Source organism: Trichoderma citrinoviride (assembly GCF_003025115.1).
Source record: "Trichoderma citrinoviride strain TUCIM 6016 unplaced genomic scaffold BBK36scaffold_7, whole genome shotgun sequence".
Lineage (NCBI taxonomy): Eukaryota > Fungi > Ascomycota > Sordariomycetes > Hypocreales > Hypocreaceae > Trichoderma > Trichoderma citrinoviride.
In genome coordinates this window covers 215,323-242,122 of record NW_020194715.1, presented here as the reverse complement: position 1 = coordinate 242,122, position 26,800 = coordinate 215,323, and the positions used below count along the sequence as shown (strand labels likewise).

General features: G+C 56.6%; 10 protein-coding genes across 10 annotated transcripts; 4 read left to right on the top strand and 6 right to left on the bottom strand.

Annotated features, from left to right (window-relative positions):
- Positions 1 to 67: 67 nt before the first annotated feature.
- BBK36DRAFT_1119176 (cystathionine beta-synthase) lies at positions 68 to 1,681 on the top strand (the record flags this gene model as incomplete). The annotated part of the gene is made up of 2 exons (XM_024890561.1): positions 68 to 333; positions 400 to 1,681. The coding sequence occupies 2 exons, from the start codon at positions 68 to 70 to the stop codon at positions 1,679 to 1,681; spliced, it is 1,548 nt and encodes a 515-aa protein (XP_024749473.1).
- Positions 1,682 to 2,112: 431 nt separating this feature from the next.
- Positions 2,113 to 3,144, bottom strand: BBK36DRAFT_1135323 (P-loop containing nucleoside triphosphate hydrolase protein; the record flags this gene model as incomplete). The annotated part of the gene is made up of 2 exons (XM_024892602.1): positions 3,119 to 3,144; positions 2,113 to 2,978 (listed from the first exon to the last, which is right to left on the bottom strand). The coding sequence occupies exon 2, from the start codon at positions 2,968 to 2,970 to the stop codon at positions 2,113 to 2,115; it is 858 nt and encodes a 285-aa protein (XP_024749472.1). The 5' UTR covers positions 2,971 to 2,978; positions 3,119 to 3,144.
- A 750-nt stretch (positions 3,145 to 3,894) lies between these two features.
- BBK36DRAFT_1135321 (ankyrin) lies at positions 3,895 to 7,064 on the top strand. The gene is given in 7 exon segments (XM_024892601.1): positions 3,895 to 3,987; positions 3,998 to 4,187; positions 4,263 to 4,559; positions 4,638 to 5,447; positions 5,501 to 5,853; positions 5,914 to 6,026; positions 6,076 to 7,064. The coding sequence occupies 5 exon segments, from the start codon at positions 4,353 to 4,355 to the stop codon at positions 6,711 to 6,713; spliced, it is 2,121 nt and encodes a 706-aa protein (XP_024749471.1). The 5' UTR covers positions 3,895 to 3,987; positions 3,998 to 4,187; positions 4,263 to 4,352; the 3' UTR covers positions 6,714 to 7,064.
- A 435-nt stretch (positions 7,065 to 7,499) lies between these two features.
- BBK36DRAFT_1119240 (hypothetical protein) lies at positions 7,500 to 11,861 on the bottom strand (the record flags this gene model as incomplete). The annotated part of the gene is made up of 1 exon (XM_024890565.1): positions 7,500 to 11,861. One exon carries the CDS (start codon positions 11,859 to 11,861, stop codon positions 7,500 to 7,502), a length of 4,362 nt encoding a protein of 1,453 aa, XP_024749470.1.
- A 923-nt stretch (positions 11,862 to 12,784) lies between these two features.
- Positions 12,785 to 13,579, bottom strand: BBK36DRAFT_1168774 (hypothetical protein; the record flags this gene model as incomplete). The annotated part of the gene is made up of 2 exons (XM_024895227.1): positions 12,785 to 13,108; positions 13,172 to 13,579. The coding sequence occupies 2 exons, from the start codon at positions 13,577 to 13,579 to the stop codon at positions 12,785 to 12,787; spliced, it is 732 nt and encodes a 243-aa protein (XP_024749469.1).
- Positions 13,580 to 15,212: 1,633 nt separating this feature from the next.
- Positions 15,213 to 17,177, top strand: BBK36DRAFT_1119679 (hypothetical protein; the record flags this gene model as incomplete). Its single annotated transcript, XM_024890616.1, has 2 exons — positions 15,213 to 15,334; positions 15,401 to 17,177. The coding sequence occupies 2 exons, from the start codon at positions 15,213 to 15,215 to the stop codon at positions 17,175 to 17,177; spliced, it is 1,899 nt and encodes a 632-aa protein (XP_024749468.1).
- A 553-nt stretch (positions 17,178 to 17,730) lies between these two features.
- On the bottom strand, positions 17,731 to 19,024 carry BBK36DRAFT_161673 (longevity assurance proteins LAG1/LAC1; the record flags this gene model as incomplete). Its single annotated transcript, XM_024897718.1, has 3 exons — positions 18,951 to 19,024; positions 18,196 to 18,897; positions 17,731 to 18,129 (listed from the first exon to the last, which is right to left on the bottom strand). The coding sequence occupies exons 1-3, from the start codon at positions 19,014 to 19,016 to the stop codon at positions 17,731 to 17,733; spliced, it is 1,167 nt and encodes a 388-aa protein (XP_024749467.1). The 5' UTR covers positions 19,017 to 19,024.
- Positions 19,025 to 20,155: 1,131 nt separating this feature from the next.
- BBK36DRAFT_1118909 (longevity assurance proteins LAG1/LAC1) lies at positions 20,156 to 21,543 on the bottom strand (the record flags this gene model as incomplete). Its single annotated transcript, XM_024890528.1, has 4 exons — positions 20,156 to 20,263; positions 20,306 to 20,806; positions 20,862 to 21,149; positions 21,211 to 21,543. 4 exons carry the CDS (start codon positions 21,541 to 21,543, stop codon positions 20,156 to 20,158), a joined length of 1,230 nt encoding a protein of 409 aa, XP_024749466.1.
- Positions 21,544 to 24,772: 3,229 nt separating this feature from the next.
- BBK36DRAFT_1200183 (hypothetical protein) lies at positions 24,773 to 25,526 on the top strand (the record flags this gene model as incomplete). Its single annotated transcript, XM_024897120.1, has 3 exons — positions 24,773 to 24,928; positions 25,022 to 25,329; positions 25,415 to 25,526. The coding sequence occupies 3 exons, from the start codon at positions 24,773 to 24,775 to the stop codon at positions 25,524 to 25,526; spliced, it is 576 nt and encodes a 191-aa protein (XP_024749465.1).
- A 363-nt stretch (positions 25,527 to 25,889) lies between these two features.
- On the bottom strand, positions 25,890 to 26,769 carry BBK36DRAFT_1168769 (hypothetical protein; the record flags this gene model as incomplete). Its single annotated transcript, XM_024895226.1, has 3 exons — positions 25,890 to 26,311; positions 26,443 to 26,685; positions 26,757 to 26,769. The coding sequence occupies 3 exons, from the start codon at positions 26,767 to 26,769 to the stop codon at positions 25,890 to 25,892; spliced, it is 678 nt and encodes a 225-aa protein (XP_024749464.1).
- Positions 26,770 to 26,800: the final 31 nt, after the last annotated feature.

Sequence of the window (26,800 nt, the reverse complement as noted above, 5' to 3'; positions counted from 1 at the left end):
GTCTCTCATCCTCCGAAGAACCTCTCAAACCACTCCGTACGGGAACAGCGTCTTCTCATCCTCCGCCATGGCCGACTCCCAGATCCCGCAGACCCGGCGCACTGCCCCCACCGTCCTCTCGGCGGCCGATCTCATCGGCAACACGCCGCTCGTCAGGCTCAACAAGGTGCCGCAGAGCCTGGGCATCGAGTGCGAGGTCTACGCAAAGACGGAGCTGTTCAACGCTGGCGGCAGTGTCAAGGACCGGATCGCCCTGCGCATGATCGAGGAGGCCGAGAAGAGCGGCAGGATCAAGCCGGGCGACACGCTGATCGAGCCGACGAGCGGAAACACGTACGGCCCAACCATGATGTATACATAAGCTGACGGGCTTGTTTTGCTAACTCTACTGTCTTGCAGTGGTATCGGCCTCGCCCTGGTTGGCGCCATCAAGGGCTACAAGACCATCATCACCATGCCGGAGAAGATGTCCGCCGAAAAGGTCTCGGTGCTGCGAGCCCTCGGCGCCACCATCATCCGCACGCCCACCCAGGCCGCCTGGGACAGCCCCGAGTCTCACATTGGCGTTGCCCGCCGTCTCGAGAAGGAGATCCCCAACGCCCACATCCTCGACCAGTACAGCAACCCTGCCAACCCGGAAGCCCACGAGTTCGGCACCGCCGAGGAGATCTGGGAGCAGACCGGCGGCAAGGTGGCGGCTGTCGTCGCGGGCGCGGGAACTGGCGGCACCATCACGGGTATTGCCAAGGGGCTGAGGAAGCACAACAAGGACATCAAGATCATTGCTGCCGACCCCCACGGCAGTATCCTGGCCCTGCCCGAGTCGCTCAACGAGGAGCACATGAACGAGGGATACAAGGTGGAGGGCATCGGCTACGACTTCATCCCTGAGGTCCTTGATCGCGAACTTGTGGACAAGTGGTACAAGACCGACGACCAGCAGTCTTTCTACCTTGCCAGGAGACTGATTGCTGAGGAGGGCCTCCTTGTGGGCGGCAGCTCCGGCTCTGCCATGGCCGCGATGCTCTTGGCTGTGCGAGACTTTGGCTTCAAGAAGGGCGACGTCGTGGTGGTTGTCCTACCCGACAGTATCCGCAGCTACCTGTCCAAGTTTGCCGACGACGACTGGCTGGCTGCCAACGGACTGCTACCCGCAGTTAGCGATTCGACACCCCAGACTGGCAACAAGACCGCCTCTGACCCTTACCACGGCGCCACCGTTGCGTCTCTCCGCCTCAAGCCCGTCACGTCGGTTGCGGCTTCGGCTTCTTGCTCCGAGGCCATCGAGACCATGCGCGACAAGGGCTTCGATCAGCTGCCTGTCCTTTCCGACTCCAGCAAGCTGGTCGGCCTCGTCACCCTGGGCAACCTCCTGAGCTACATCTCGAGCGGGCGCGCCACGGCACAGTCCCAGGTCAAGGACGTCATGTTCGACTTTGCCCGACTGGACGAGGTCGTCACGGACCCGCGCAAGCTGACGAGCGGTACCAAGGCGGGCAGCAAGCGCAAGTTTGTCGAGATCACCATGGAGACGCCGCTGTCCGCCCTCAGCAAGTTCCTCGAGTGGAACAGCGCTGCCGTCGTCACGGATGGCAAGGGCGATTCCAAGTCCTTGTCCAAGCCCATTGCTGTCGTGACCAAGGTTGACCTGCTCACCTGGATGGTGAACCAGAAGCTGTAAAGCTCTGACACTTGTTTAATGCCCTTTTTCTCTGGACAAGTATCCATGATATGTTTCTATACTCTTTTCTGTTTCTTATTGGCGTCATTATCTTGTTTAGCTTGGGAACCAGCGGCGTGTGTGTCATGGGCAGAGAGCTTGGGACTGGGATATAGATCAACATTGCTGCACGGAGCCTGATAGACTCAACATCTCGGGAATTGCATGTTAGAAAATAGCAAAATGATTTTCACCCATCTCTATTCATCGATACCTAGTAGTGTTGTACAGATGATAAATGTATATGAACGTTATGCATCCTCATTATGACCTTTTTTCCCACCTTTACCCATTCGTCATTAAACATTTATAGCCAAGTGCGGCGTTGGTACTCATACAAAGCATATCTCATCCCATCTCATACTCGTATCCTGCATCCGTCTCCGAGTCTTTCATATCCTCTGGGCGATCCACCACCACCACTTGTCGGCACCAGGCTCCTCCGTCAGGACGCTGCCAGCCAGCACCTCGACGTCAATGTCGAATTCGCCCATCTGCTGGAACGTGAACTTTTCCGATCCATACTCGCCCAGCCAGCCGTCCTGCTCCTCAGAGCCGACATCGTCCATGCCGACGCCAGAGTCGAGCAGGCCCTTGCTGCGGGAGGCGCGAATCCGGGACAGCTCCAGCTCGAGGTGCGACTTGACCATAGTGGCGGGCAGCGCGGTGAAGAGATCCATCTTGTTGGCTGCGATGAGGACCGGGATAGAGGCCTTGTCCTTGCCCTTGGAAGTGGCCCTCTTCTGCAGAAACAGCAGGACGTCGTAGAGGTACGCGGCGGTGGGCGCAAGGGTCTCTTGTTCGCCCAGAGCAGCGGCGTCGACCATGAAAACGACCGCCTTGACCTTTTCCGTGCGCGCGAGCTTGCCCATGGCGACGTTCCTCAGCTTTCCGTGGCCGGGCGTGTCGACGAGGAAGAACTTGGTGTGCGTGCCCGTCGCATCGTCGTGGTTGCGGAACGAGCTCCTGGTGACGGAGTCGGTGGAGGCGTTGAGCTCGATGGAGTGCGCAACCTGCGAGGTGTGCGTGGAGGCGGGCTTGGTGCCGCGCTCGAAGAGGGTGAGGAGGGCCGTCTTGCCGGCGTTGTCGGGCCCCAGGAGGAGGACGCTCGGGGGGGTGGTGTAGGTCGAGGAGGAGGAAAGGAAGAGGTGGAGGAGGACGGGTGCGCCGAGGATGATGATGATGCCAATGAGAATGACGGGAATGGAGGGCGTCATGATGAGCTCGAAGAGCTCGGCGGCGGAGACCATGGTGGGCGAGTGTTGCCTTGGGTTGATGCTGGAGAGGGGAGCTTTGTCCTGTATTGAGTTTTGTTGTGAAGGATGCGGCGCTTTTTGTATGAGGACGCAATTGGTCGAGTCCAGGTCGCCTTTTCTAGGAAAAAAAAGGGAAAATATGAAGACGTGGCCTGATGCGATGCGAAAAGACGAAGCCGGCCCCGATCCCCTCGAACGATGGAGATGGGCAGTCGGACGAGGCGAGGCGAGGCGAGGCGAGCTGAGATGATGCTGTTCTGTCAAGTTTGGACCCTGCCAAGTGTGGCGAGTGAGGACGTGGAGCTTCCTGCGCCACAGCCGGGATTGGATTCGCTAGATGTGGCTTGCCGAGCTGTTGGTTGACGAGGTCCGTGTGCTCGGAATTTCACGATTCGGAGCTGCATGTCTTTGAATGGGCCATCAGTGTGATTTTAGCTTGAAGTGATGCACTGGCTGCAGCTGTCTATGATGTTCATAAGCTGTGCCATCATTGACAGCCGAGCTCTATGATGCGGTCAACCACCTAAAGAAATACGACGACAGACGGGAGTCTGCTATGTATGTATAAGCGCCTATCTAGAGACTCCCCCAGGCTAGCATCGTCACCTAATTTCCTGCTATCAATTGCCATTGCCAATTGGACAAACGCGATCCTCTCTTCAGCCGCAACGCACGCGACAATCCCAATCCTACGCCCCTGATCCGTTCCCTGCCTTGTCGTCTACTTCAAACAGATCTTCTTTTCCATCTGCTTACTACTCTTACTTTCTCTCTCTTCTCCGTCAGCGCAAGCATTCGGCGTCTGCTGCGCCATCCTGTCCCTCCGCCACTCACTCACTCGCTCACTCACTCACTAATGCTGCGTAATCCGTCTGGCTGTTATCGATATCCCGCTCTAATAATCGTCCTCTCTCCACCAAGTCTCACCCTCGTCCATCTCTAATAGATCCGGTTCGTCACCCTCGCCTAACGAGCCGCCAAATCCGAGAACCACCCCTGGCATTTCTTTTTCTTTTTTTGTTATCTTCTTTACTGCCTTTTTTCCCCATCATTGATTCTTATCTTATTTCCTTTTTTTTTTAAACTCGCCTGCTCCCGCAGCTGAACGGCTTCGTCTCGCGTAACTGGCCCGTCAGATCCAGGTCCGGCTTCGACCCTTCAGCCCTCCAGCTCGACTCGACGACGCCGGAGAGCGCGGACGACGCTCGTTTCCGGTTCTACGCCGCTTGACCCTCCTGTGCCTCTACCTCTCGATCCGCTGCCTCGTACAGAGCACCGTCAAGAGCCGTCATTACATGGGTAGTGACAGCCTGCCAGCTCGCGCAAGGAACTCCTCGGCCTCCTCCACCACCAGCGCGGCCGCAGCGCCCTTGCGAATGCAACCGTCGTCCAAGGCAGCCGCCGCGGCGCCCAAGCTCAACAGCGAGATGGAGATGGGCAGCCTGCCCGCGGACGAGGCGCCGCCGGACAACGACATCATGCAGCTGGCCCGCATCGGCGACGTGGCCGGCATGGAGAAGCTGTTTGCCTCGGGCGAGTACGATGCCACGTACAGCGACGACGAGGGCATCACGCCGTTACATGTGAGCCGCAAAGACGCAGACGCCTGAGCAGAAACACACAGGAGAGACACAGCTGACACTTCCAACTCTGCCAACCAGTGGGCCGCCATCAACAACCAGTACGCCATGTGCGCGTTCCTCATCGAGCACGGCGCCGAACTCAACAAAAAGGGCGGCGAGTCGGTGGCCACGCCTCTGCAGTGGGCGGCCCAGCGATGCCACTACTATACCGTCAACCTGCTGCTGCAGCGCGGCGCCGATCCCCTCATCACCGACTCCCAGGGCTACAACACGCTGCACATCTCCACCTTCAACGGCAACGTCCTGCTCATCGTCCTGCTGCTGCACCAGGGCATCCCCGTCGACGTCCTCGACAGCTACGGCCACACGGCCCTCATGTGGGCCGCCTACAAGGGCTTCCCGCAGCTCGTCGACGTCTTCCTGCGCTGGGGGGCCAACGTCCACGCCACCGACGAGCAGGGCTTCACGCCGCTGCACTGGGCCCTGGTCAAGGGCAACGCCGCCTGCGTCCTCAAGATGATCGAGTACGGCGCCGACCGCTTTGCCAAGACGGACACGGGCAAGACCCCGGCGCTGACGGCCACGGAGCTCAACACCACGGCCGCTTGGCACCGGGCCCTGCGCGAGTGCGGCTACGACGAGGACGGCCATGTCGCGACGCCCCCCTGGCCCGGCGCGAGTTACTTCCTCAAAGACAAGAAGGCCTTCCTCACCCGTTTCCTGTTCCTGTGGCCCTTTCTGATGGTGTGGCTGGTGCTGGTAACTCTGTCCAGCTTTCCCGTCTTCATCGGCCTGCCGCTGGCAGTAGGCGTGGCCTATGGCCTGCTGTGGGTGGCCAAGCAGGTGCTGGAATATGCTCCCTCGGACATGCGCCAATTTCACAAGACTGTAAGTGCTTCCATTGAATCTGTATAGGGGTCGTCGCTAATGTGTCTAAACAGCCCTGGATGGCGGGCATCTTTGCCGGATCTCTGTCCCTGGTCGGCATCAATTGGCTCTTTTACATCCTGCCGGCGACCATAGGATGGCAAGGCTCATCGTCCCACCTCCTCCTGAACCTTGCCTTTGCAGCAGCCTTCGGCTTGACCACCTTTTTCTACATTGCCTCGATCAGATACGACCCGGGCTTTGTGCCCAAGATGAACGGCATTGCCGAGCAGAGGGCCGTCATCGACGAGCTGCTCAAGTCGTGGAAGTTTGACGAGTCCAACTTTTGCGTCGTCTGCATGATTCGCACGCCATTGCGAAGCAAGCATTGTCGCCGATGCCAGCGATGCGTGGCCAAGCATGACCAGTAAGATGAAACGAGATCTTCGGCCGTTATGAACCGATCGTGCTAATTTTGACCTTGCAGCCACTGTCCGTGGGTGTACAACTGCGTTGGCGTCAACAACCATCGCCAGTTCTTCTTCTACCTCATCTTCCTTACCATTGGAATTCCGCTCTATGACTGGCTTTTATACTACTGTATGACTCCTCATGAGACTTTTACGATGAATGTGGCTGACTTCATCAGACTATGAACAAATTACACCCTCAGCCTCCGAGTCTTGCACCCTCTTCGGCCCTAACATCTGCCGATATATCAATGCTGACTCCTACACGCTCCTCCTCGCCATGTGGGCATCTCTTCAGCTGCTATGGGTCTCCATGTTGCTATTCACGCAGTTTATCCAAGTTTCGCGTGCCATGACCACGTACGAGAACATGACGGGCATTCGAGCCAACACCTCGCTGTCCACTGCCTTTACGTCCACAGGCGCTCCTCTCGACCCCAACCACCCGTCCCTTTCGGCTCCTGCTGCGCCAGCAAGCGGCCACGCGCACGGCCACAAGCACAAGGGCGGTCTGTTAAAGCAGTGGAGCCAGCTGCTGGGAGTCGATCCCTTCATCGAGACCATTACAGGCCGGGGCGCGGCTACGACGAAGAACAAGCGTAAGAAGAAGAACCCCTACAGCAGGGGCTGCATGACGAACTGCAAGGACTTTTGGTGCGACCCCGCACCCATCTTTAGCCAGCGCGAGTCGGGATATGCGATGCTCGGTGGCGATAAGGTCGACTACACGGCAATGTATGAGACGCCTGCTCTCATGAACATTGCTGGAATGAGGCGAGGCGGCTACGAGGCTGTGCAAACCGAAGAGGAAGTGTAAACGAGCGAATACGAGTTGTGTGACCGGTTCATGGTTGGAGAAAAGCACTCTGATAACACATTGTAATATGAGGTGGTGACGCCCTGGCTGGGACGGGGGACGGCGGGCTTGGTTTCGTTCTCCTCTCCCCCTTTTGTTCACTTCTTTTCTGTTCTTCCTGGGTTGTACGACGGAGCCAAGGTTTTATAAATGCGTGTTGGAGCGGTGTGTTTACATCTTGGATCGAGTACAAACTGGGATGCCGGGTGATGAATCACTCGAATGAATTACGACGACGACTCGGATAGATATGAAGGAGTGCCGCGTGGCGCTGGGAGGAGGACTCTTGTGTTTGCATAGCACGGTTGCCGGCATGGAGCGTGGGATGGTTGAGCGATCATGTTCATCTACGAAGCTTGTGCTTGAATCCGTCTAGCCTTGTCCAGCGTGATGCGAAAGGTTATATGTATATATTCCGTGTCGTGACAAATGAAGCGATGCAGATACATAACATGGCTGTCAAAGTAAAAGGAGCCTCAACGTATCATCACATCATTCTGAGGTTGAGCTGCAAGACTCTACATATAATTGTCCATGCAGTCTGTCATAGCAATGACGGTATATAACCTGATCTATATCTACGTAGATATATATATATATATATATATATATAGTCATGTAAGGTATCTAAGTATGCTTTATACTCTATCCACTTCCGTTGCGATATATCCAATATTTCCATTCTTTATACATATCCATTCATCCTGATGAAATACCCATCGACCCAAACACTCATCATCAACCATATCAATCACTTCCCCCCTTATCCATCACCCCCCTCGCAGGCCCGCAACCAACAACCCTCCCCCCTTCCAACCTCAAACACCAATCCGCATCCTCCACAGCCTCCAGCCGATGCGCAATCGTCACCACCGTGCTCTCCCTCAACTCCTCCCTCAAGATCCGCTGCACCGTCGCCGCCGTCGCGCGGTCAATCGACGCCGTCGCCTCGTCCAGGATCACCAACCCGCTCCTCCTCAGCACAGCGCGCGTGATCCCCACGAGCTGCCGCTGTCCCTGGCTGAGGTTCTTGCCCGCGGCGTCGATCTGCGTGGTGACGGAGAAGGCGCCGCCGAGGACGCGGGCTATGGCCTCCTGGCAGGCCTTTTCGGAAAAGGAGGCGCCGGGGTCGATGTTGTCGCGGAGGGTGCCGGGGAAGAGGATGGGGTCTTGCTGGATGAAGGTGATGCGGTTGCGGAGGGCGGTGCGGTTGATGCGGGAGAGGTCGACGGCGCCGATCTTGAGGGTTCCTTCGTGGGGGGCCTGTGTCATGAGGAGGGCGTTGGCAACGGTCGACTTGCCGGATCCTGTGCGTCCGAGGACGGCGCACGTCGAGCCGCCGGGGATCTCGAACGAGACGTTGTCCAGCACGCAGGGCAGGTGGGCGTCGTATTTGAACGACAGACGCTCAAACTTGACGTCGTCGCTCGGTCGCGGCCAGTCCTCGGGGGGCTCCTCTCCGCCACTGGGTTCCTCTGGAATCTCCTTGAGCATGTTCACGCGCTCCAACGACACGGCGTCGAGCTGCAGCTGCGCAAACCGCTCGCATAGCTGCTGCACAGCCGCCATCGCAATCGTCGTCTGTGTCAGCACAAAACCCACGGCGCTGGCGCTCGTGCCGCGCCAGACCATGAACAGGATCAAGACAGTGCGCGTCATGACAGAGCTCAGGCTGAGGCGAAAGTCGAGCCAGAAAGCCATGCTCCAGAAGAAGTGGTCCTGCTTCTGGAAGTCGTCGACGGCGTCGAGGTGGCGGTCCTGGAAGTGCTGCTCGACGCGCAGCGCGCGGATGGTGACGAGGCCGTCCTGCATGACGCCGATGTTGGCGATGATGGGCGTCAGGTAGCGCATTTCCATGCGGCGCAGGCAGCGCGACACGGGGACGTAGATGCGGAAGAAGTGCACGAAGAGGGCCGCCACGGCGGAGAGGATGAGGAGCAGCGCGGGCTGGTGGGAGGCGATGGCGAGCAGGCTCAGGACGAGGGCGATGAGGTTGTACACGAACGACTCGAGGGGCGCGACGATGCCGCCGTCCACCATGCCCATGTCCGCGATGAGCCTGTTCTTAAGCTGGCCCGTCGGCGTGGTGTCGTGGTACCGGAACGTCGCCCTGCTGACCTTTTCGATGGCCACCTTGAACAGGCCCTGCGCTGCGCGAACGCTGATCTGCGCCAGGAGGAGCTGGGCCGCGGCGTATGTTGCGATTTGGCATGCTGAGAGACCGGCGAGGACGAGGAGCCAGGGGAGGGGGTGTGTGTCTGGCGGAGGGAGGAGGCCCCAGCGTGTGCTCTTCGTGCCGAGTTGGACGGAGTTGGAGCCCCATGCTTCTAGGAGGCGGGCGCGTGATATGTCGCATATCCGGGAGGCGCCGTATGAAAAGCCGAGGAGAACCCAGAGGTGCCATCCGCCGGCGAGGATGTATTCTTTGTAGACACTCAGTGGTACGCTTCCTGTCTTTGCTGGTTCCTCAGGGGCGTCTTTGAGAACGACGATATTCTCGGAGGAGATGTCGTGGGCTGTCTCGGAGTCATCGTGCGTCGTCTTTCCGTTGTCGTGATATGGATGCTCGAGCTCGAGCCGGATTTGTTCTTCTGAAAGCACTGTTGCCTTTCCGTCGTCTAGATCAATCACCTTGTCGGCGATCCGGAGAACAAGATCATCTCGGTGCGTCACCATAACGATGGTACGGCCCTCGGCAAGGGGACCCTGGAGAAATCGGCGAACAATCGCACTTGCTGTGTCGTGGTCCAGAGCAGCAAGCGGGTCGTCTAGGAGCATGATACTGCACTGGCTGTAGACGGCTCTGGCGAGAGACACGCGCGCCTTTTGGCCTCCGGAAAGACCAATGCCGCCTTCTTCGAGCTTCGTCTGATCGCCGTCCGGAAGCGAGGCGAGGTCCGGTAGAAGGGCGCAGGCGTGGAGGACCTGTTGGTACCTTGACGAGTCGAACGGCTGGTGAAAGACAATATTTTCTCGAATCGTCTTGTTCTGCAGCCAGGGCAGTTGCTGGGTATAAGCTACAGGAACATCAGGCCTGATGAGGTCGCCTTCGTGAAGCTCCATCTCGTTGAGGGCGGCGAGGAGAAGACTCGACTTTCCGGACCCAACTTTTCCTCGGATGACGGTGAGGCCCTTTGTAAACTTAAAGTTGAGATCCTGGAGGATGCGCTTCTCGGTGGAGGGCCAGGAAAAGGAGGCGTTGCGGAACTCGATGTCCGTGACGCTGCGGGGGTTGTTGGAGATGTCGTCTCTGTCGGGCTCGGCCATGTACTTGTTGACTCGCTCAATGGGGATCGTGGCCTTCCAGTACGCCGAGATGAGATCAAAGGCCTCCTTGACGCTCATCTCCAGCTGGGAGAACAGTTGCAGCGACGGCCAAATCACGTCGTTCGGCAGCCCTCGTCGAAGAATGAGCGTGTACAAGGCGATGCTGGCCAACGGATACGTCGTCCCGCCAGCGACGCTGACGGTGGAAATGGCAGCAGAGACGTAGGCAATGCTCAGCCGCTTGGCCATTTCCAGGCCCCGAAACTTCATGATCCTGGCGCTCCAAGTGGCGGTCCAGCCGTTGAGCTTGAGGGGACGGCTGGCCTCGACAAAGTGGGAGACGGCCTGGGCGCGCTTATCGGAGATGGATGTTCGTTGTCGTTCGAGCGTGATCAGCTTGCCGACCAGCGTCGAGTTGACGAAGAGGAAGATGAGCATCAGGCCGACGCCGATGGCTGACGGCCAGCCCATGATGTCGATGAGGTAGTACATGGTGACGACAACCTTGATGGGTTGGGAGATGAGCTTGGGGAATTCCCAGAACCGCTGCGAGATCTCGTACGTATCTCCTCGCACTAGGTTGACGACCTTTGCGTTTGAAGCTGATCCGGGAAGTGCCTTGGAGCTGTGTCTAGGGGTGCTGGGTTTCCTCCATAGCATCCTGGCCAGCCATGACCTGGGCTTCCCGCGTCCTAGAGGAGCATCTGGTTCGTCGGGGCCCTTTTCCGTCACGTCCGAGCCCGGAACTGCGCGCGTCAAAAGCTTGCCGAAGAGCGCGATGAAGGCCTCTCCGCGAGACCGCTCGTACGCCTTGCGAGAGTACCACGAAGACGTCGTCTTGCACAGCTGGCGAGCACAATCCAGAACCAGCATCACCAAGCCCCAGAATATGGCATCATCCGGGTTCCTCGTATCCAGCGCATTGTACAGCTGGCTCGTCAGCCGGATGTTGGACACCTCGGCAACCCTCTCGGACACGGCCAGCAGCGTCGCAATCGTCAAGTCCAAGCCATTGGCCCGGATCAAGCACGGGAGGAGCTTTCCCTGAAGCTCGCGGAAGGCCATGTACAGGCGCAGGTGCTGGAACTCAAAGGGCAGCTGCCAGACGTCGTCCTCTGTGATCTCGCGCTTGCGGCAGAGCCGGGCCAGGGGGTTGACCCAGCTCATTGTCCAGAAGCGAAAGAGGCTCAGGTCGTCTTCGGGGCTGCGTAGGGTGCGCAAGGGCTTGCCGTGGGACTGGCCGATGTCTCTGCTGCCCCAGCTGGGCTCCCGGAGAGGCATCATGCCAATGAGGATCATGGCCAGGCCGGAGAGGGCCATCCTGGCGAGACGAAAGCGGTCGATGCCGTAGAGAGAGCGATCTAGGAACCGGATGGCGTACATGGCGGTGCTGGCGCCAAGGATAGCCGTGTATTGAACCAACAAGAGCTTTGGCGTCTTGGTCGGGCGATCCCAGATGGTGATGAAGAGGGCCGACGCCCAGGGAACCGCCTCCCAGAGGTACAGGTAGCGGGTCGGATTCAGCAAGACGGGGACGAAGGAGAGGACGAGCCCTGCGATGCTGATGAGAAGCAGGAGAATGGCCCAGACGGAGCAGAAGCGACGCTTGATGCCCTCGGGGGCGGTTTCGTTGGCGAATGGCCTCAGCCATGGCGGTAGATGGGATCTGATGAAGCCTCTGTTGACATAGAGGGCGAAGATGCCCGCAGAGAGGAGTGAGAGCGCTTGCGTGATGGTGACGTCTTTCACCGCAGTCAAGATTGCCGTGTCTGGATTCGTAGATATAGCATATTGAAGAGGGATGGACGAGTATAAAGTGGAAGTATCTTCTATCGTGAACATGCCCTGTTGTGAAGGGAGCTTGTCTTGTTGATATGCCATGGCGGTAAGACGTGGACGGAATTCCAGAGGGTAAAAAGAAGCCATCAGACTTGTAAATGTGAAATTGTCTTATAGTGAGAGAAATTGACTGTCGGGACGACTGAATTAACTGAAGAGCGCAGCATTGGGGGTGAGAGGCATGAACCCAATATCAAGTATCTCCAGGACGCATCGACAGAGGTTCAAGCGTTCAGCGTATTAGATGGCGGAATACTCGGTCAATTGCAGTGAATATGCGCTGATATCACCGCATCGCATCGTTCCAGCTCCAACACAGATAGCAAAACACCAATTGATCACGGCATTGTCGCAATGTCTCGTCAATTGAAGTTGAAGAGTGTTTCGTTCAAGTCAGCAGCTCGTGGTGATTTGCGGTGACAAGAGCGGGAACCTGGAGAGACTTGGAGGGCGGTGGACAGACGCGAATGGTGGAGAAGAGGGACGGGTGGAGAAGGAGGCGCAAGAGGAGATGCAGCCGATTTGCTGGACGTGGTTTGGCGGGTGAGATGTATAAGCAGATGCACGTGGAGGCGGGAGGGATGATGGGGGTTTTGTCGTGCTGGTGACGGGCTTTTGGTGTTGAGGCGAGTTGCAGTGATGGGATTGTGACGATTAAGGTGTGTGTCCATTGACGGACACTGAATGAGAAGAGACAGCCATGGAGGATGGTTCAAGAGAATACAATCACACAAGAGCAATGGACAGATGTTGTGTTTGGCTCGTCATGGCAAAGAATCATTGCATTATTATATCAAACGCCCATGTCATGCATGCATGCTCTCGTAGGTATCAAATGACATCGTTATATGACGTCCCCATAAAACAAATATGAAGAAGACAAATCCCAATTTTTCTTACAACCCCAACCCGTTCCATCCTTTCTTTTACAACATCAGAGCACCGCCGGCCAAGAACATGGTCACCGCAGTCAGGGCGCCGCCCAGGTTGACGCCGGAAACGGACCACGACGCACGCAGGGCAACGGCAGCGTTGGAGGTGCTGGCGGCAGCAGCACTGCTCTGGGTGCTCGAGGGGCTGGTAGGGGTGGAAGAGGACGAGCCGGTGCTGTTGCTGGACGAGCCGCCGGAGACGCTGCCGGACACGAGGGCCGTGAGCTTAGAGTCGCTGACAAAGGACGCGGTGACGGAGGCGTTCTTGCAGGCGGAGGGAGGGTCGATGGAGCCAGAAACGAAGTTGGCGGCAACACACTGCGATCTGTGTTAGCTCATGCTTCCTTGAACGGAGTCGAGCCGGGCATCATCATCACATACCTGGTAGAGAAGGCCGTCGGGACCGTCGGCCACAATGCCAATCACGCCCTTCTTTCCCGCGAAGCTGGACGGCAGCACGATCTGAGGCTCGCAAAAGTTGCCCAGGCCGCTCTGCTGGACGATGGGGAAGATTTGTTGCCAGTCAGACTTGGCGGACGAGTCCAGGGTGACGCGGAACAGCCAGTTGACCTGCGGGTGGGTGCTGCGCATGGCCAGCGAGTCGCCGCCGACGTGGAAGTCGACGAGCTGGCTGGAGCCGGAGGAGAGATCCGGGGTGAAGCTGCCGCAGGGGGAGGTGCCCTCGTCGTCGTCGCTGAAGCCGATGGACTTGGGGTAGTTCATGAGGAAGTGGGCCGACGAGAGGGAGGCCAGGGAGAGGATGGCGGGCAGGACGGATGAGGCACGCATGGTGACGGTTGGTGGTAAAGTTTGGTGGGGGAAGGCGAGAGGGAAGAGTTTGGCTAGAGTTGAAGTGAGGTTGACAAGTGGACGAGTTGGAAGAGGCTGGAGAAGAAAGGGAGAGAGGTCGAGCCACGGGATGGCGAGGCTGTCACCGTGCTCGAGCTTTATAGCAGCCCGCTTCTAGCAGCTACAGAGGACCCTTCAGAGGAACCTGCGCGCTCCACCAGTACTAGAAGGGGGGGGTGGCGCCACTGGAGCAACGGCCACATGCAAAGGCGGGCAGCTGTGGGCGCGGTGACGGGCGGACAGGGGGCAACAAGATTGAAACGGTAGCTTCAATGGTTTTGAGCAAGATTACGGAGTTGTTTTGTTGTTGTTCCTACGAGTATTTTGCGCGGGTGAAACGAGGGGCAGTAGGTATTCGATGTGGTGGTACTTGTGTTGCGAGGGGAGACGAGCAAACAGGGAGACTGAATGCGGCTGTTGGTTGTCGTCAAGGAAGAGGCATCCAATGCAATTGAGAACAGAGAGGTTGATTGATTGATCTTGTCAAGGCCAACAGCATTCTCGTGATGAAGCAGTATTACTACGACGAGCATCTGTACCCTGATGAATTCTGCATGACTTCTTAGATCGTAAAAAAGAAGCGAGTGGCTTTTGGATTCCCGGCTCCCGAACTGGCGGCGAGGCTAGGACAGGGACCGGGCCCTCAAGCAGCCAATCAGAAGCGCCGGTGCTACCCATCTGAGAGCATTTGAGCAAGTTTATTCTCGAGCGTTTGCAGCTCGCAGCGGTGTTGGGTGGTATGCAAGTACCTGAGACCACGCACAGATGCAGCGGTAGAGCCAAGTAGAGCAGTATCATGCGATGATTGATGAAGCATTGAACTTCCCTCCTGGGACCGAACGGGGCAATTGAGGGTACTTCTTGACAGGTATCTTCTCTCGATGGAAAGAGCGGCAGGTGGCTCTGCGACTGCGACTGCCTCGTGGCACCTCGACATTTGAAACGTGAACCATCAAGGGATCGACTTCCTCCACCAGCAAAACCACTGACCAAAGGCTGAAACTCTTCATCTTCACCATCATCACCAGCTGCATCAGCTTCATCTTCGCCCTCTCCCTTCTTTTTAGCCTCCCGCGTATTTTAAGCATCAGCCTCCACCACCCGCCTCCTGGTCAGCTGCTTACAGGTACCTTCGCATCCCGCCCGGAAGCAACACTCGGCCAAAAGAAGCCGAAACCGAAACCATCCAGCAACCCCCACATTCTCCGTGAGCGAGTTATTGATAATTCCTCTCCGCCTCAGACAAACCTGCTCATAGTCAACTTGCTCTGGTCTCTGACCATATCTATCTGTCACCGGCAAACACGGCAAACGGCATCGTCGCTCTACGCATACAAGAAGTACGACGCCGACAAGTGTGTCGTTTGCTTGCTGGGACGAGGAAAGGAGGAGAACAATGCACGACTAAGAGCGCCTAGTCTCTTCTTACAATCACGCAAACGCTCATTCGCCGTGTCTCACCCTTGACTTGCATCTGTATATACTCGATAGACACATCTAGACACAACACCGCCAACATCTCACCATGGACGACATGGACGACATGGGCGGTATGGACATGACCGGCGATGGCATGACCGGCGTCGATGCCAACACCAACCACCGCCTTGCCCGCGCCTACTGGTACATCGCCGCTACCGTTGTGGGATCACTCATGCTGATTCGAGGCATCAACTACGTCGGTGCTGTCAAGAGGTCCGTCGATGCCATCCTCGCTTCTCCCACCACCTCACCTCCGACCCTCAACTAACTTCACCACAGACTCAAAGCCGCTCGCAGCCAGTCAACGCCTGATCCCACTCGTCCAGATGGCTTCGTCAGCCAGTGCTGGGCCACCGCAACCGCCATGGTCCGCGAAATGAGCCATCCCCAGCTCTTCGTCCCCCTCCGCCACTTCACCTGGCTCACGCCGCCTCCCCTGGGCCGCGTCCTGGTGCTGCTCTGCTACTGGGCCGTCATCATCTACTTCATGACCTGGCACTCCATCATCCACGACATCAACTTCTATGAGCGACTCGCCTACCGCAACGCCTGGGTCACGCTCACGCAGCTGCCGATGCTCTTCCTGCTGTCCAGCAAGGTCAACATCGTCGGCTTCCTCATCGGCACCAGCCACGAGCGGCTCAACTGGCTGCACCGTTGGGTGGCGCGCACAATGTTCGTCACCGCCACCGTCCACGGCTTCAACTTCTGGACCGAGTGGGTGCGCGGCGGCATCCTGCAGGACGAGCTGGACATGATGACAATGGTCAAGTACGGCCTGGGCGCCTGGGGCATCCTGTTGTGGAACGTCGTCGTCGGCTTCGTGCCGATACGGCGAATGGCCTACGAGTTGTGGGTGCTGCAGCACGTTGCCTCGTCCGTCGTCATGTTGGTGCTCGTGTATTGGCACATTCCCACCAACGCCCGCTTCCTCTTCTGGCTGGCCGTTTCGTTTGTTGTCTTTGACCGCGCCGCTCGATGGGTGCTGCTGTTGTGGCATAACCTGCGGGTCAGGGCCGGCGGATCAGCGTGTCAGGGGCGACGTCGAATTGGCCACCAGATCCTGGCGCGAACCGTGGGAAACGCGACCACCGTCGTCACCATCAAAGATGTGCATTTCGACTGGATTGCCGGCCAGCACATCTACCTGTGGCTTCCGCGGCTGGGGCCCCTGGAGGCGCACCCGTACACCATTGCCTGTGCGCGCAAGCTTAAGGGGACGTGCTGCTGCAACAGCATCCAGCTGATTCTGCGCAAGCACAAGGGCTTCTCTAAGCGCATTCACGACTATGCCTCCAAGAATCCCGAGGGCACTCTGACCGGCTTCCTCTATGGTCCGTTTGGCGCGCCCCCTCGGTGGGATATTTACGAGACCATGGTTCTCATCGGCGCATCGACCGGAGCAAGCTTCACTCTGCCGCTGCTCGAGGCCGCAGCCCAGGCCGACTTTGTGGGATGCGTCAAGAGCATCGACGTGCTGCTGATTGCCAGGACCTCCAAGGAGATGGAGTACTATGTCCAGCGAGCACGAGCGGCTGGCGAGGCTCTGGTCGAGAAAGGCGTCGCCGTCAACATCCATCTTGCCGTTACCAACTCTGCACTCGGCACCGATGGCCTTCCCCTCTCACGCAACGACACCAGCACTTCACACAACTCGGCTGCTAGCAATAGCAACAGCAGCAGTAGCAGCTCCGAACTCGAAGAGGTCGTCAAAGATGGCGCAAAGTCTTCCTGCTGCTGCGACACCAAGACGCCCCAAGAATCTCCCGCGGACAACGACGAAAAGGAAAAGCTGGAGAACGCGACAACAACGGCCCTGATGGCCCCGTCCCGCTTCCCCGTCATCCGCGAATACTCTTCCCGCCCCGACATGGAGCAGCTCATCCGGCAGCCCGTCGAGGCGGCGCGCGGCGAGACAGCTGTGGTCGTCTGCGGCGGGCCTGAGATTGTGGCTGCGACGCGCAACTGCGTGAGTCGGTTGAGCGATGAGCGGGCGGTACATAAGGGGACGGGGGCGCAGGGCATCTATCTGCACGTGGAAGAGTATGCTTTTTGAATATATATGATGAAATGATGGCAGTATATAGGTGGATGGTTCGGTATATATCAGGAGTCGCGGCGTATTTCGTTCTTCTCTAGATTTTGCAGACAAATCCGGCGTTTGGTAGGAAACGCATGGTATATGCGAGGGTTTGGTTTGAATGGATATCAGCATGTTCCAAGGGAGTCCCGTGATCATAGAAGTGATGTACAATGAGAATGCTATGATTACGTATTACTATTGATACAGTATAGATATACACAAGTAAGTCGTGTATGCGTTTTCCAAGCAGCGTCGCCCAATATCCAAAGGGGTCCATGGCAGCTTGGCATGGAATCAGCCGTGAAACTCATATATGCAAGGTATCTCTGAATATACAGGGCCTTCGCTTCCCTATATCGCGAGAATAATGGCTTGTCGTCGCTGTCGCCATGGATGAAGTTGTTTTACAAGTGTTGGTTTTCAGTGACTCGAAATATCAAACCGACGTTTCGATCCTTCTTGGTACTCAAAGAGGACCAGTCCGTGAGCCAAGAACAGGTTCCAAGGTGTCGTGGAGAACCGTATTTTATGACGATCCGTCGGCAGCAGGCTTCTCAAGACCACCCTCAACTCCCTCGGGCACCAAAGGCTGCCCCTCCTCCTCGCCGCTCGACTCGGACCGATCGTCCTTCTTGATGCGGTAGACGAGGAACTTGTACATGCTGCGCAGCAGGCAATAGAGCCAAAAGAGGTTGAGGGCCTGTAGCGACGCGAGCAGCGCAAAGGTGATTGCGTTGGAGATCCAGCACTTGTACTGCTGCGTCTCCCAGTCGAGCTCGTAGGGCCCCACGGTGCGGAACTCGGTGAGGACGGAGTAGAGGATGCGCAGGTTGATGTAGTGGCGGAGGTAGCACCAGACGAAGATGTTGCAGACGTAAACGGGGACGACGAGGGGGCTGTCGATGTAGTGGAGGGATTTGGAGAGCTGTGCGTTGAGTTAGTGTCATGTGGGACGGAGAGTGAGAAATTGAGAGCGAAAAAGAGAGCTTACAGCAAGAAAGACGTCGCTGATATCGTGGGTTATATACACGGCAATCCCCATGTGTGTAAAGTGAAACCTATAGCTCAATCCAATGAGAGCCAGCGTGACCACATGATGCGCAACCAGCTCCTTGTAGTCCTTGCGCGGCTTCTCGAAGCCCAGCAGCATGACGATGCCCTGCTGCGCCCAGTACGCCGCCTGGAACAGGTAGTAGAACTTGAAGCAGGCCTCGTGCGTGCGGTGCGGGAACGCCTCATACATGCCGGCCGTGTTGAAGTACCACACGGGGCTGCGGCTCATGACGTAGACGCCCGCCGGGCCCATGAGGCTGAAGTAGATGGCCGTGTACATCTGCTCGGCGAAGCGCTGCAGCTTGCCCCGGCTCTTGATGCCGTTGCGGCGGCCCAGCGGGATGAGCAGCTCCTGCATCATGAGCTCGCGCGAGAAGGTCAGGACGATGGTGTAGAATGCCACAAAGGCGATGTCCCAGAGGCCCTTGCCATAGTGCGCGGGGAGCGTCGGGTCGAGGTCGGCGAGGGGGTTCGGCTGGCGGTACGACAGGAAGATGAAGTGGTGGACCGGGTTCGACTCGGCCGGGTGGACGGCGTAGGCGGCGCCGAAGCACGCGAGCAGCGCGAGGGGGATGGCCCAGGTGTTGCGCGCGGAGAAGCGGGCGAGGCGGCGGAGCAGCGAGCGAGCTTTTCGGCGCTTCTTGCGTTCGGACGAGAGCCGTGGGAGGGAGCCGTTGGTGGTGATGTCGGGACCGCCGGATGTCTGCTCCTGCTGCTGCTGCTGCTGCTGCTGGCGGCGGCGAGGGTTGGGCGAGGCATTGGTTTGGACAGACGAGGAGGAGCTGAGCAATGGAGCGGCGTCGAGCCGAGGCATTGCTGCGGTTGAAACGAGAAAAGGAGCAAAATGAATGTTTGTTGGTGGAAGATCACGAGTGGAGGGAGGGAAGAAGAGAAGAGAGGGTTCGTGGTGTTGTGGACTTATAAAAGTGGCAGCACATGCTCTAAAGCCGTCGGCTAGGGAGTGACCCGAGGGGTACTTGGGGCCTTTGGGCTGCAATAGGCTGTCAGGGGGGTGAGAGGGGCTATAAGTGCGCTATAAGTGGGCGAGATGGCGCTGTGGGCGGGATGGTGACAGGTACCGGCTTGGTATTCTGGAGTGGAGGGCCACTGACAAGTGCCGGATCGGTGATGTGCTGACTGATGACGTCTGTTGGCATCAAGTAAACAATTGAGACCCGACAGGCTGGGAGAATGGGCAATCGAGTACTACCTTATATAGAGGAATCCTCCAAATCGAAAACCTCCTTTTCAACGCAGATGGTAGCTACTCCAACTGTATTCACATGTAAAACAACATAATTCTTTTGTTCTATCTGCTGTAAAGGTCATTTCAGGTCCATCCCGGCCATTGGTGGGCTTCCCCATACTTGGCTTGAGAACGCCAGCAAGGGTCCCTTGACACGGACTCCGCGGGTTGGCCTTCAGCTCCATCAGGGGAGTGAGAGAGTCACGCCAATCTGAATCAATATCTTGGCTACAGTATGGCAACAATCGCCTGGTGTTTTGATCGGAGATTGAGGTGAAAGAATTCTCCTAGTCTTGTGGATGAAAGAGTGGGCATATGGCCCTGCCCATGCATAAGAGAAACCGAGACCATCGTCATGTACAAACAGCCAAGCATTGGTACAAATCAGATCAAATTGGTATCAGCAAGCTATCAGCTCCCCAAAAATCAACAATGGCATCAGCAGCCATGTCGTATCATATCCAGCCGCCCAAAAGACCATATGCAAAGTCATATCCATCACTGCAATCTTAACCTTCAGCTCAATCCACCCTCAATCAAATCCAACGAATGAAGGCCCTCAGCCAAACTTTACCCCCCAACCGCTCCCCTTTTTCTCTTCCCCTTTTCTCAAGAGATGTGTCAAGTCAAAGACATGAGTCCGTGACACCTTTCATCCAATCCGGCTCAGAAGCTCCTTATGCTCACTCAGCCCGCTCGAGATGCCTCCCCTCACGAGCGACAGCCTGTTGCCGCAGTCCCACGCCTTGACCGCGCCGCCCTCCGCAGCGCCAGGCTCGTACAGCAGGACCTTCTTTTCGACGCTGCTGTCGGCCTTGGGCTCGTAGAGCGTGTTTCCCCAGTCGTCAAAGTGTTCGTAGTCGGCGGGATTCAGGCCCTCCAGCTCACGCGGGATATCTTCTTCTTCGTCTTCGCTGCGGACGTCGTTGGCGTTGTGCCCTCGGAGGACGCGGATGGCAACCTGCAGGATGGAGTAGCCCCAGATGAGCATGAGGCCCTCCAGGACGGCGAGGTAGGCGAAGAAGCCGTTGAGGATGTTGCTGTTGACACACACGATGCCCTGGGGCTGGCTGAACGGCTCGAGCATCCAGGACCATCCCTCGGGCTGCGGGAGCGGGCCTTGGAGGTCGGACATGGAGCCCCGGTAGCAGGCGTGCGGGACGATGCTGTGGGCGTCGTGGTAGACGCTGTAGAGGACCATGCTGAAGAAGACGTGGCGGGTGGCCAGCCAGACGACGACGAAGAGGCCAAAGAGACAGTCGCAGACGCGGTTGTAGCCGAGATATCGGGCGCATTTAGCAAGCTGCAGGCAGCAATTAGCATCATCTCTGAGCACAGAGAATTCAGGCTATACATACTGGAAAGACAATGTCGACGACGTCCATGATAATCATGGTCACGTTGCCGACGCGCGTGAAATGGTACGAGTACGCCGCGGCAACCAACGCAATGGTGACGAGGTGGTGCACCATCATCATCCAGTAGTCCTTGCGCTGCTTCTCGATGAGCGACACGAGCAGCTGCTGGGCCCAGAAAGCCGACTGTGTCAGGAAGTAGAACTTCATGGTGCCCGAGATTTCGCGGTTGGGCCAGTCGGTCCAGAGCTCAGCCATGTTGAGGTAGTAAGGCGAGGTGTACCAGATGCACTGCTCGTCGTCAGTTTCTCGTTTCACACAAGTATCAAGATGAATTGGAGAGAAGACGTACAAGTCCCAAGGGCCAGAAAATGGAGTAGTGGATAATGTTCCACACCTGCTCGGAGAAGCGTTCCCTGTCGCGCCTCTTCTCAATGCCGCAGCGCTCTGCAAGAGGGCTGAGCACAAAGGCCATGACGGCGTGGCGGATACCGGTAAAGAGGACGACGAAGAAGAGGACAAAGTGAAAGTCGTAGCGACCGATTGCGTAGAGACCCGTGCCGGGGTTGTAGTGCGAGAGCTTGAAGTAGGGGCTCGTGTAGACGCGGGATCGGGGCATCATGAGGTGCGTGAGGAAGAGCAGAGCCATCAGGTTGAAGGCGATGGCTGTTTGTATTGTCAGCATCAATCTGCTCATAGGATGTCTGGCAACCAAGAATAATCGTGGAAGACGATAAGGGACACTCACGGCTTTGAAAGTCCACCAGCAGCTGCTTCACACTGCGGCAGGGAATGGGCCGGCAGCTATAACGCTTCATGATGGCCTCCACGCTGTCGTCTTTGGGCAGCTCGACAGGCTTGTCGATGACTTTGGCGCTGGAACCCATCTCCGGCATATTTTTGAGTCTATTGGTGTATTCAACAGGGTCGTCTGAGCATATGTCGCCCATTTTCGTTGGCCGAATGATGAGGAAGGCTAAGAGAGCGATGGATTTGATGTCGATATTGAGGCTCGAAGTGAGTGAACTCTCAGAGATGGAGGTGTGCAAGTTGCGTGAGAGGTGGAGATGGAGAATGAATAGCGGTGATGTTTGTTTTGTTCAAAGTGAGCTGAATGTCAAGAGCTGAGCTTGGCTTGTCTGAAATGAACGCCTGATGGAAGACGCTGAGATATTTTGAAGAAAAGGCCTCTTCGTTCTTGAGATGTGTGATATTGAAGAGGAAGAAATCAACATTGGGAGAAGTAAACAGTCGAGATTTATTTGAGGGCTCCCGGCAGCTGTCTAGTGGCTGTCAAGGCTTGCATCGTTCACATCAACTCTCACTTTGGCTCTGGGCTTGCCAGATCCACACACCAAAGTGAATTGATCGATAGGAGCATTAGAGCGAGCGCACTGGGGCTAGGGCCGAGGCGAGAGCAGAAAAGGGTCTGGCTGAGAGGAAGCCACTGGCTGTGTTTGGTCGGTTATGGACATGGTTGGGTAAATGAGGCTGTAGTGATATGGTTCCAGCCAGGCGGATGAGGCTTGAGGCTAAGTGAAGCCTCGGTCGAGGAGGGGAGGGCGAGTTGTCCTCGATGTGTCCTGGAAACGTATCCATTTTCTCTTGCTTCTTTGTTCGTTTTGCTTCTGTTCTCTTTCGGTTTCGAATACCATGCTGTCTCCTTCCCAGGGGTTCTAATGAATGGTGTCTCTACGTCTGCTCTGGAAATGGAGATGTGTAACCTGGAGGTTGTTGGCTTCGTCCTTGTGAAAGTTCAACTAAGGTTTAAGCTGGCATTAAGCTTCACGTTATCCAGACGCAACCGCGCTACAAGGTCATAAGTTGCTTTTCTGCATATTGAACCCGCTCTGAATACCAACAAAGAGAAATACTAGGTATAAGAAAGCAGTCTCAATCTTGCAGCGTCTAGTCCAAACGTCGTTCACCTGAAAGAGCAAGTCCACGTATAAACCCGACTCGGTACCTACCCTTTCCACCCACTAAGGTACCTGTCTCTTCTGGACGTCGAAATAAGCCATCGCCTCCGTACAAACTCAATTGCATCAGCAACTAGCACGGTATACCGACTGGGCTGTAGCCGGCTGGCTGGGCAAATGGGGCAACAGCACCGGCAAGCCGTTCACTTTGACTCGAGTTCCCACAGCGCTAGAAGAGACGGTTCCTGACGGGCCGACGCCCGGAGACGCGGTAGATCTAGATTAGAATATGCATGTGTGCGTGTGTGTGTGTGCGTCAGTTGTGTATTTGATTGCGTGATGTGTATGGTGTAGAGATGAAGCTGGTGTTGCAGTGTTGATGGCTGTATGTAATGGTAGTATAAGTCTATGTGATATCCTCAACACCATCACAGTTATACGGCGATGGTACTAGTACCGGCCCCAGATTGGTCACTATCGGTAAAGCACACAAACCCTCGGCATCCCCCATGAACGACACCAAAACCAGCCCGAGATCGCCTGCAACCATCCGCAGCAGCCAACAAACATGAAGGCAACGTCAAACCCGTCCAGGCAAGTACGAGTATCAGAGCATCCGTGCGTAAGCTGAAATCCAATACTAGAGCAGTCCAGCAACCCTTGCATTGGCCCAGGTAGCACTCGTACTAGATAGCGGAGGGATTCTGGCCGCATGAGCATGGATTGCTTGGGCTCCAGCGGCTATTCAGATCCCTGTCGACACCATTGGGTGGGCTTTCACGAAGGCCCTCTGCTCTGCTGTCTGCTCTGCCTTGCCAATGCCTCTTTATGAGGATGCGATAAGAGGAGATTTTGATGGCCTGGAATCAACGGGCGCTTTGTATCCATTTGCTGAAGATTCTTGGCTGGGTCGTGCGAGTCCCTGCATTTCCTTGTGCTCTGTGCAACTCAAGACCAAGAGTCAACTCAAATGAGAGATGAGGCCTGCTTACCCAGCTTGTGCTATTGATTTGCCCATCCCTGTCGGTGATCATCGTATCGTGCGAAATGACACACAGAGAGCGGCCCGGCGGAGAGTCTAGAGAGCGAGACGGGCAGCAAATCACACCTCGTCACTCCGGATTGCCGCCCAAGCAAATCAACTGGCCCAGATCCCTCCCGTCTCTTCCCCCAGCATCTCCAACAAATGCCGCCAACCAGCCGCACCAGATCTTTTGCGTACTGATTCCGTGCTGTTCGTGTCCCATCTATCTTACTTCTCCTCTCCTCTCGTCTACGTACCGTATCTCGTGCAAAAGCAATCCGTATCCCCTCATTTGTGCTCGAATCCCACCATCACCACCACCAACAGATCCAGCAACCCGCCAAAAAAAACATCATCACCAATATTACACTCAGCCCACGCACAGACAAAACCACCAACCTTCCCACAACCCCTGCACTTCGTCTTCTTCTTATGCCATGGAGTGATTATTATTCTTCTGCATCTCCCTCCCATTCACCCACCCACGTCGGCAAAGAGCTCCGCGCCTCACGTGGGAAAGCAAACGGCCTGCCATCCGGCCCTGGCAGCTGGTTTCGAGCTGCCCGTCACGCCAATTCTCTGCCCTTGCTTGTGCTCCTCACTGCTACCGCCCAGCTACCTAGATCTAGTATTTATCCTTTTCAGCTCTGAATTGTGCTACCCTTTGCCATTGTCATTGTTCAGCCTCGATTCTGTCCAGCGGTGCGACGCCACGATTAGCCTTGTTTTCTTCTTCTTCTTCTTCTGCTGCTGCTGCTGCTTCATCTTCTTCATTCGTATCCTTCAACTTCGACGCCGCCTCTCTCACTCTTATCATTCTTTCCTGAGCTTTGCTGCTGCTTTCTGCTCTACTGCTTCGCCATATCCATTCATGTGACCCTCGTCAGCATCGGCCTACCTTCTCTTCAGCTCTCGTCTTTCCATTCTCCTCTAAGCAACAACCTACACACGCAAAGGCACAACCCACAGCCATGGCACGAAGCTGCTGCCCCAGCTTCTACGGCATCGTCCAGATAGTCGCCCGCACAGCTGCCTGGATGACGAGCGTGACGACGCTGGTGATTCTCGCCTTCATCATCAACCAATGGCCAGACAAGGGCGGCGCTATTGCCGCCGGCCTCGTTGGCGTGAGTCTCTCTCCTCTATCACCTCCTCACACCTTGTCTTTTCTCGTCCTGCACAGGACCATGCCCATTAACCCTAAGGCACAACTCCCGCAGTCCGCCATCGCCATCCTCAACGACTCGTGGATCGTCGTCGCCAACATCGACCGAGCCCTCGGCTTCCGGCAGCTCTCGCCCGCCCGCGCCCTGCTGCACGACCTCTTCTCCCTCGCCGTCTCGCTCGGCGGCATCGTCATGATCATCTTCTCGCGCTACTCGTACGCGGCCGACGGCTTTGCCGCCCTCGACAGCGACTCGGCGCCCCAGGTCGCGTCCGGGGTGGGCCAGACGGACGTCATCAGCCGAGAGGGCTTTTCGCAGGTTCACATGATGGCCATTGCGGTCTGGCTGCTCACTTCTGTTGTGTGAGTCCTGGCTTCTTTTCGATATTCTTCCATTTTGCTCTCTCTTGGTAGAATTGGTATGGTAGCTGACGCTAGCGAAATACAGTATATGCAGATTCGTCTTCATCATCTGGGGTGGCTTCGAGTGCCTCTACGAGTTCAGACAGATTCATGCGCAACCCCTCCGGCGGCGAGAACAAGACATGGCCGAGGTATAAGGATGACCTTGACAGTTGAGGATACGAAAGGGAAAGGGAAACATTTCTGCATTTTCTGGCGTTTTCCGGTTGCCATCTATCGGAGTTTGGAAGGGATTCCACAGGGTGTTTAGCGGGCAAGGATGATGGATTTTACCGTGTTTGCATTCGGCGGCGGCTGGGAATATACCCCTCTTGTGATATTGGCAGCGACAAGGACAGATGGATAGTGTCGAGTTGCATGGTAAGGTAGCAACAATTCATGGTAGCGCAAGTGGGAGCTTTGCACGACAACTTGTGATTTGTTCAACATCTAGGCAAAAACTGACTCAACATCCATCCATCTATCAAGTGACAAACAAAAGACACGCCCAAACAAACCAGTTACGCCCGTCCAGTAACTTTGACCCGGCTGCTATTCATGAAATAATACAACGGCAAGAACAAGATCGAGCAAACCACCGTCACCCCCGTGCTATACAGCTGCCACAGGAGCACCAGCAATGGCCCCAGGTACGGCACTACAAAGGCCACAAAGTCGTTTGTCTGGTACAGGTCCTCCTGGCTGGCGATGTAGTACCGCAGCCTCTCCTGCCCGGGCCCCGCGAGCGCGGACGAGACGGCGCTGCCTCGGCCGTCCGCCGCGTAGTACTTGGGCGGCGACAGCTGGCCCGGCTCGGAGGATGAGCCCTGGGCGAGGCGCAGGACGGAGAGGAGCTTGACGTTGGCGGAGTGCAGGGGGATGAACCAGATGGAGAAGGTCTGGCGGATGGAGACGTAGAGGGTGTTTGTGCGCTGGTCGAAGACTGAGGTTGAGAAGTCTAGGTTAGGTTTGATGTTTTACTTGACGGATGCTGGAAATAACAAGGGCCACACCGCTTGTTTCACGGCGACGAGATGTCAAGGACTGTGTAAATGATTTAGGGAAACGACGTACCGGATGAATCGACGGTGAGATTGATTTTGGGACTGAGCGTGCGGTACCAGCGGTAGATGCCCAAGATGAGCCAGCGCGAGTCGAGGTCTCTGGCGAGCGGGATGGAGCCGCGCGAGAAGGAGGGCACGCGGCAGAAGGGGTGGGTGAAGGATGCGTTGGAGAGGAAGTATGTGTTGAGCGTGTCCTGCTGCTGCTGGGGGGTGCCTTTTGTGAGGGCGTTGATGACGGCGGCGATTTCTTGGACTGGAGGTGATGAATAGTGTTAGTTGTATGATGATGATGATGCTGGTGAGAGTGAGATGGGATGTACATACCTGGGTTCTCCATTGTGTCTTTGGTGGTGTTTATTCGTGAGTAA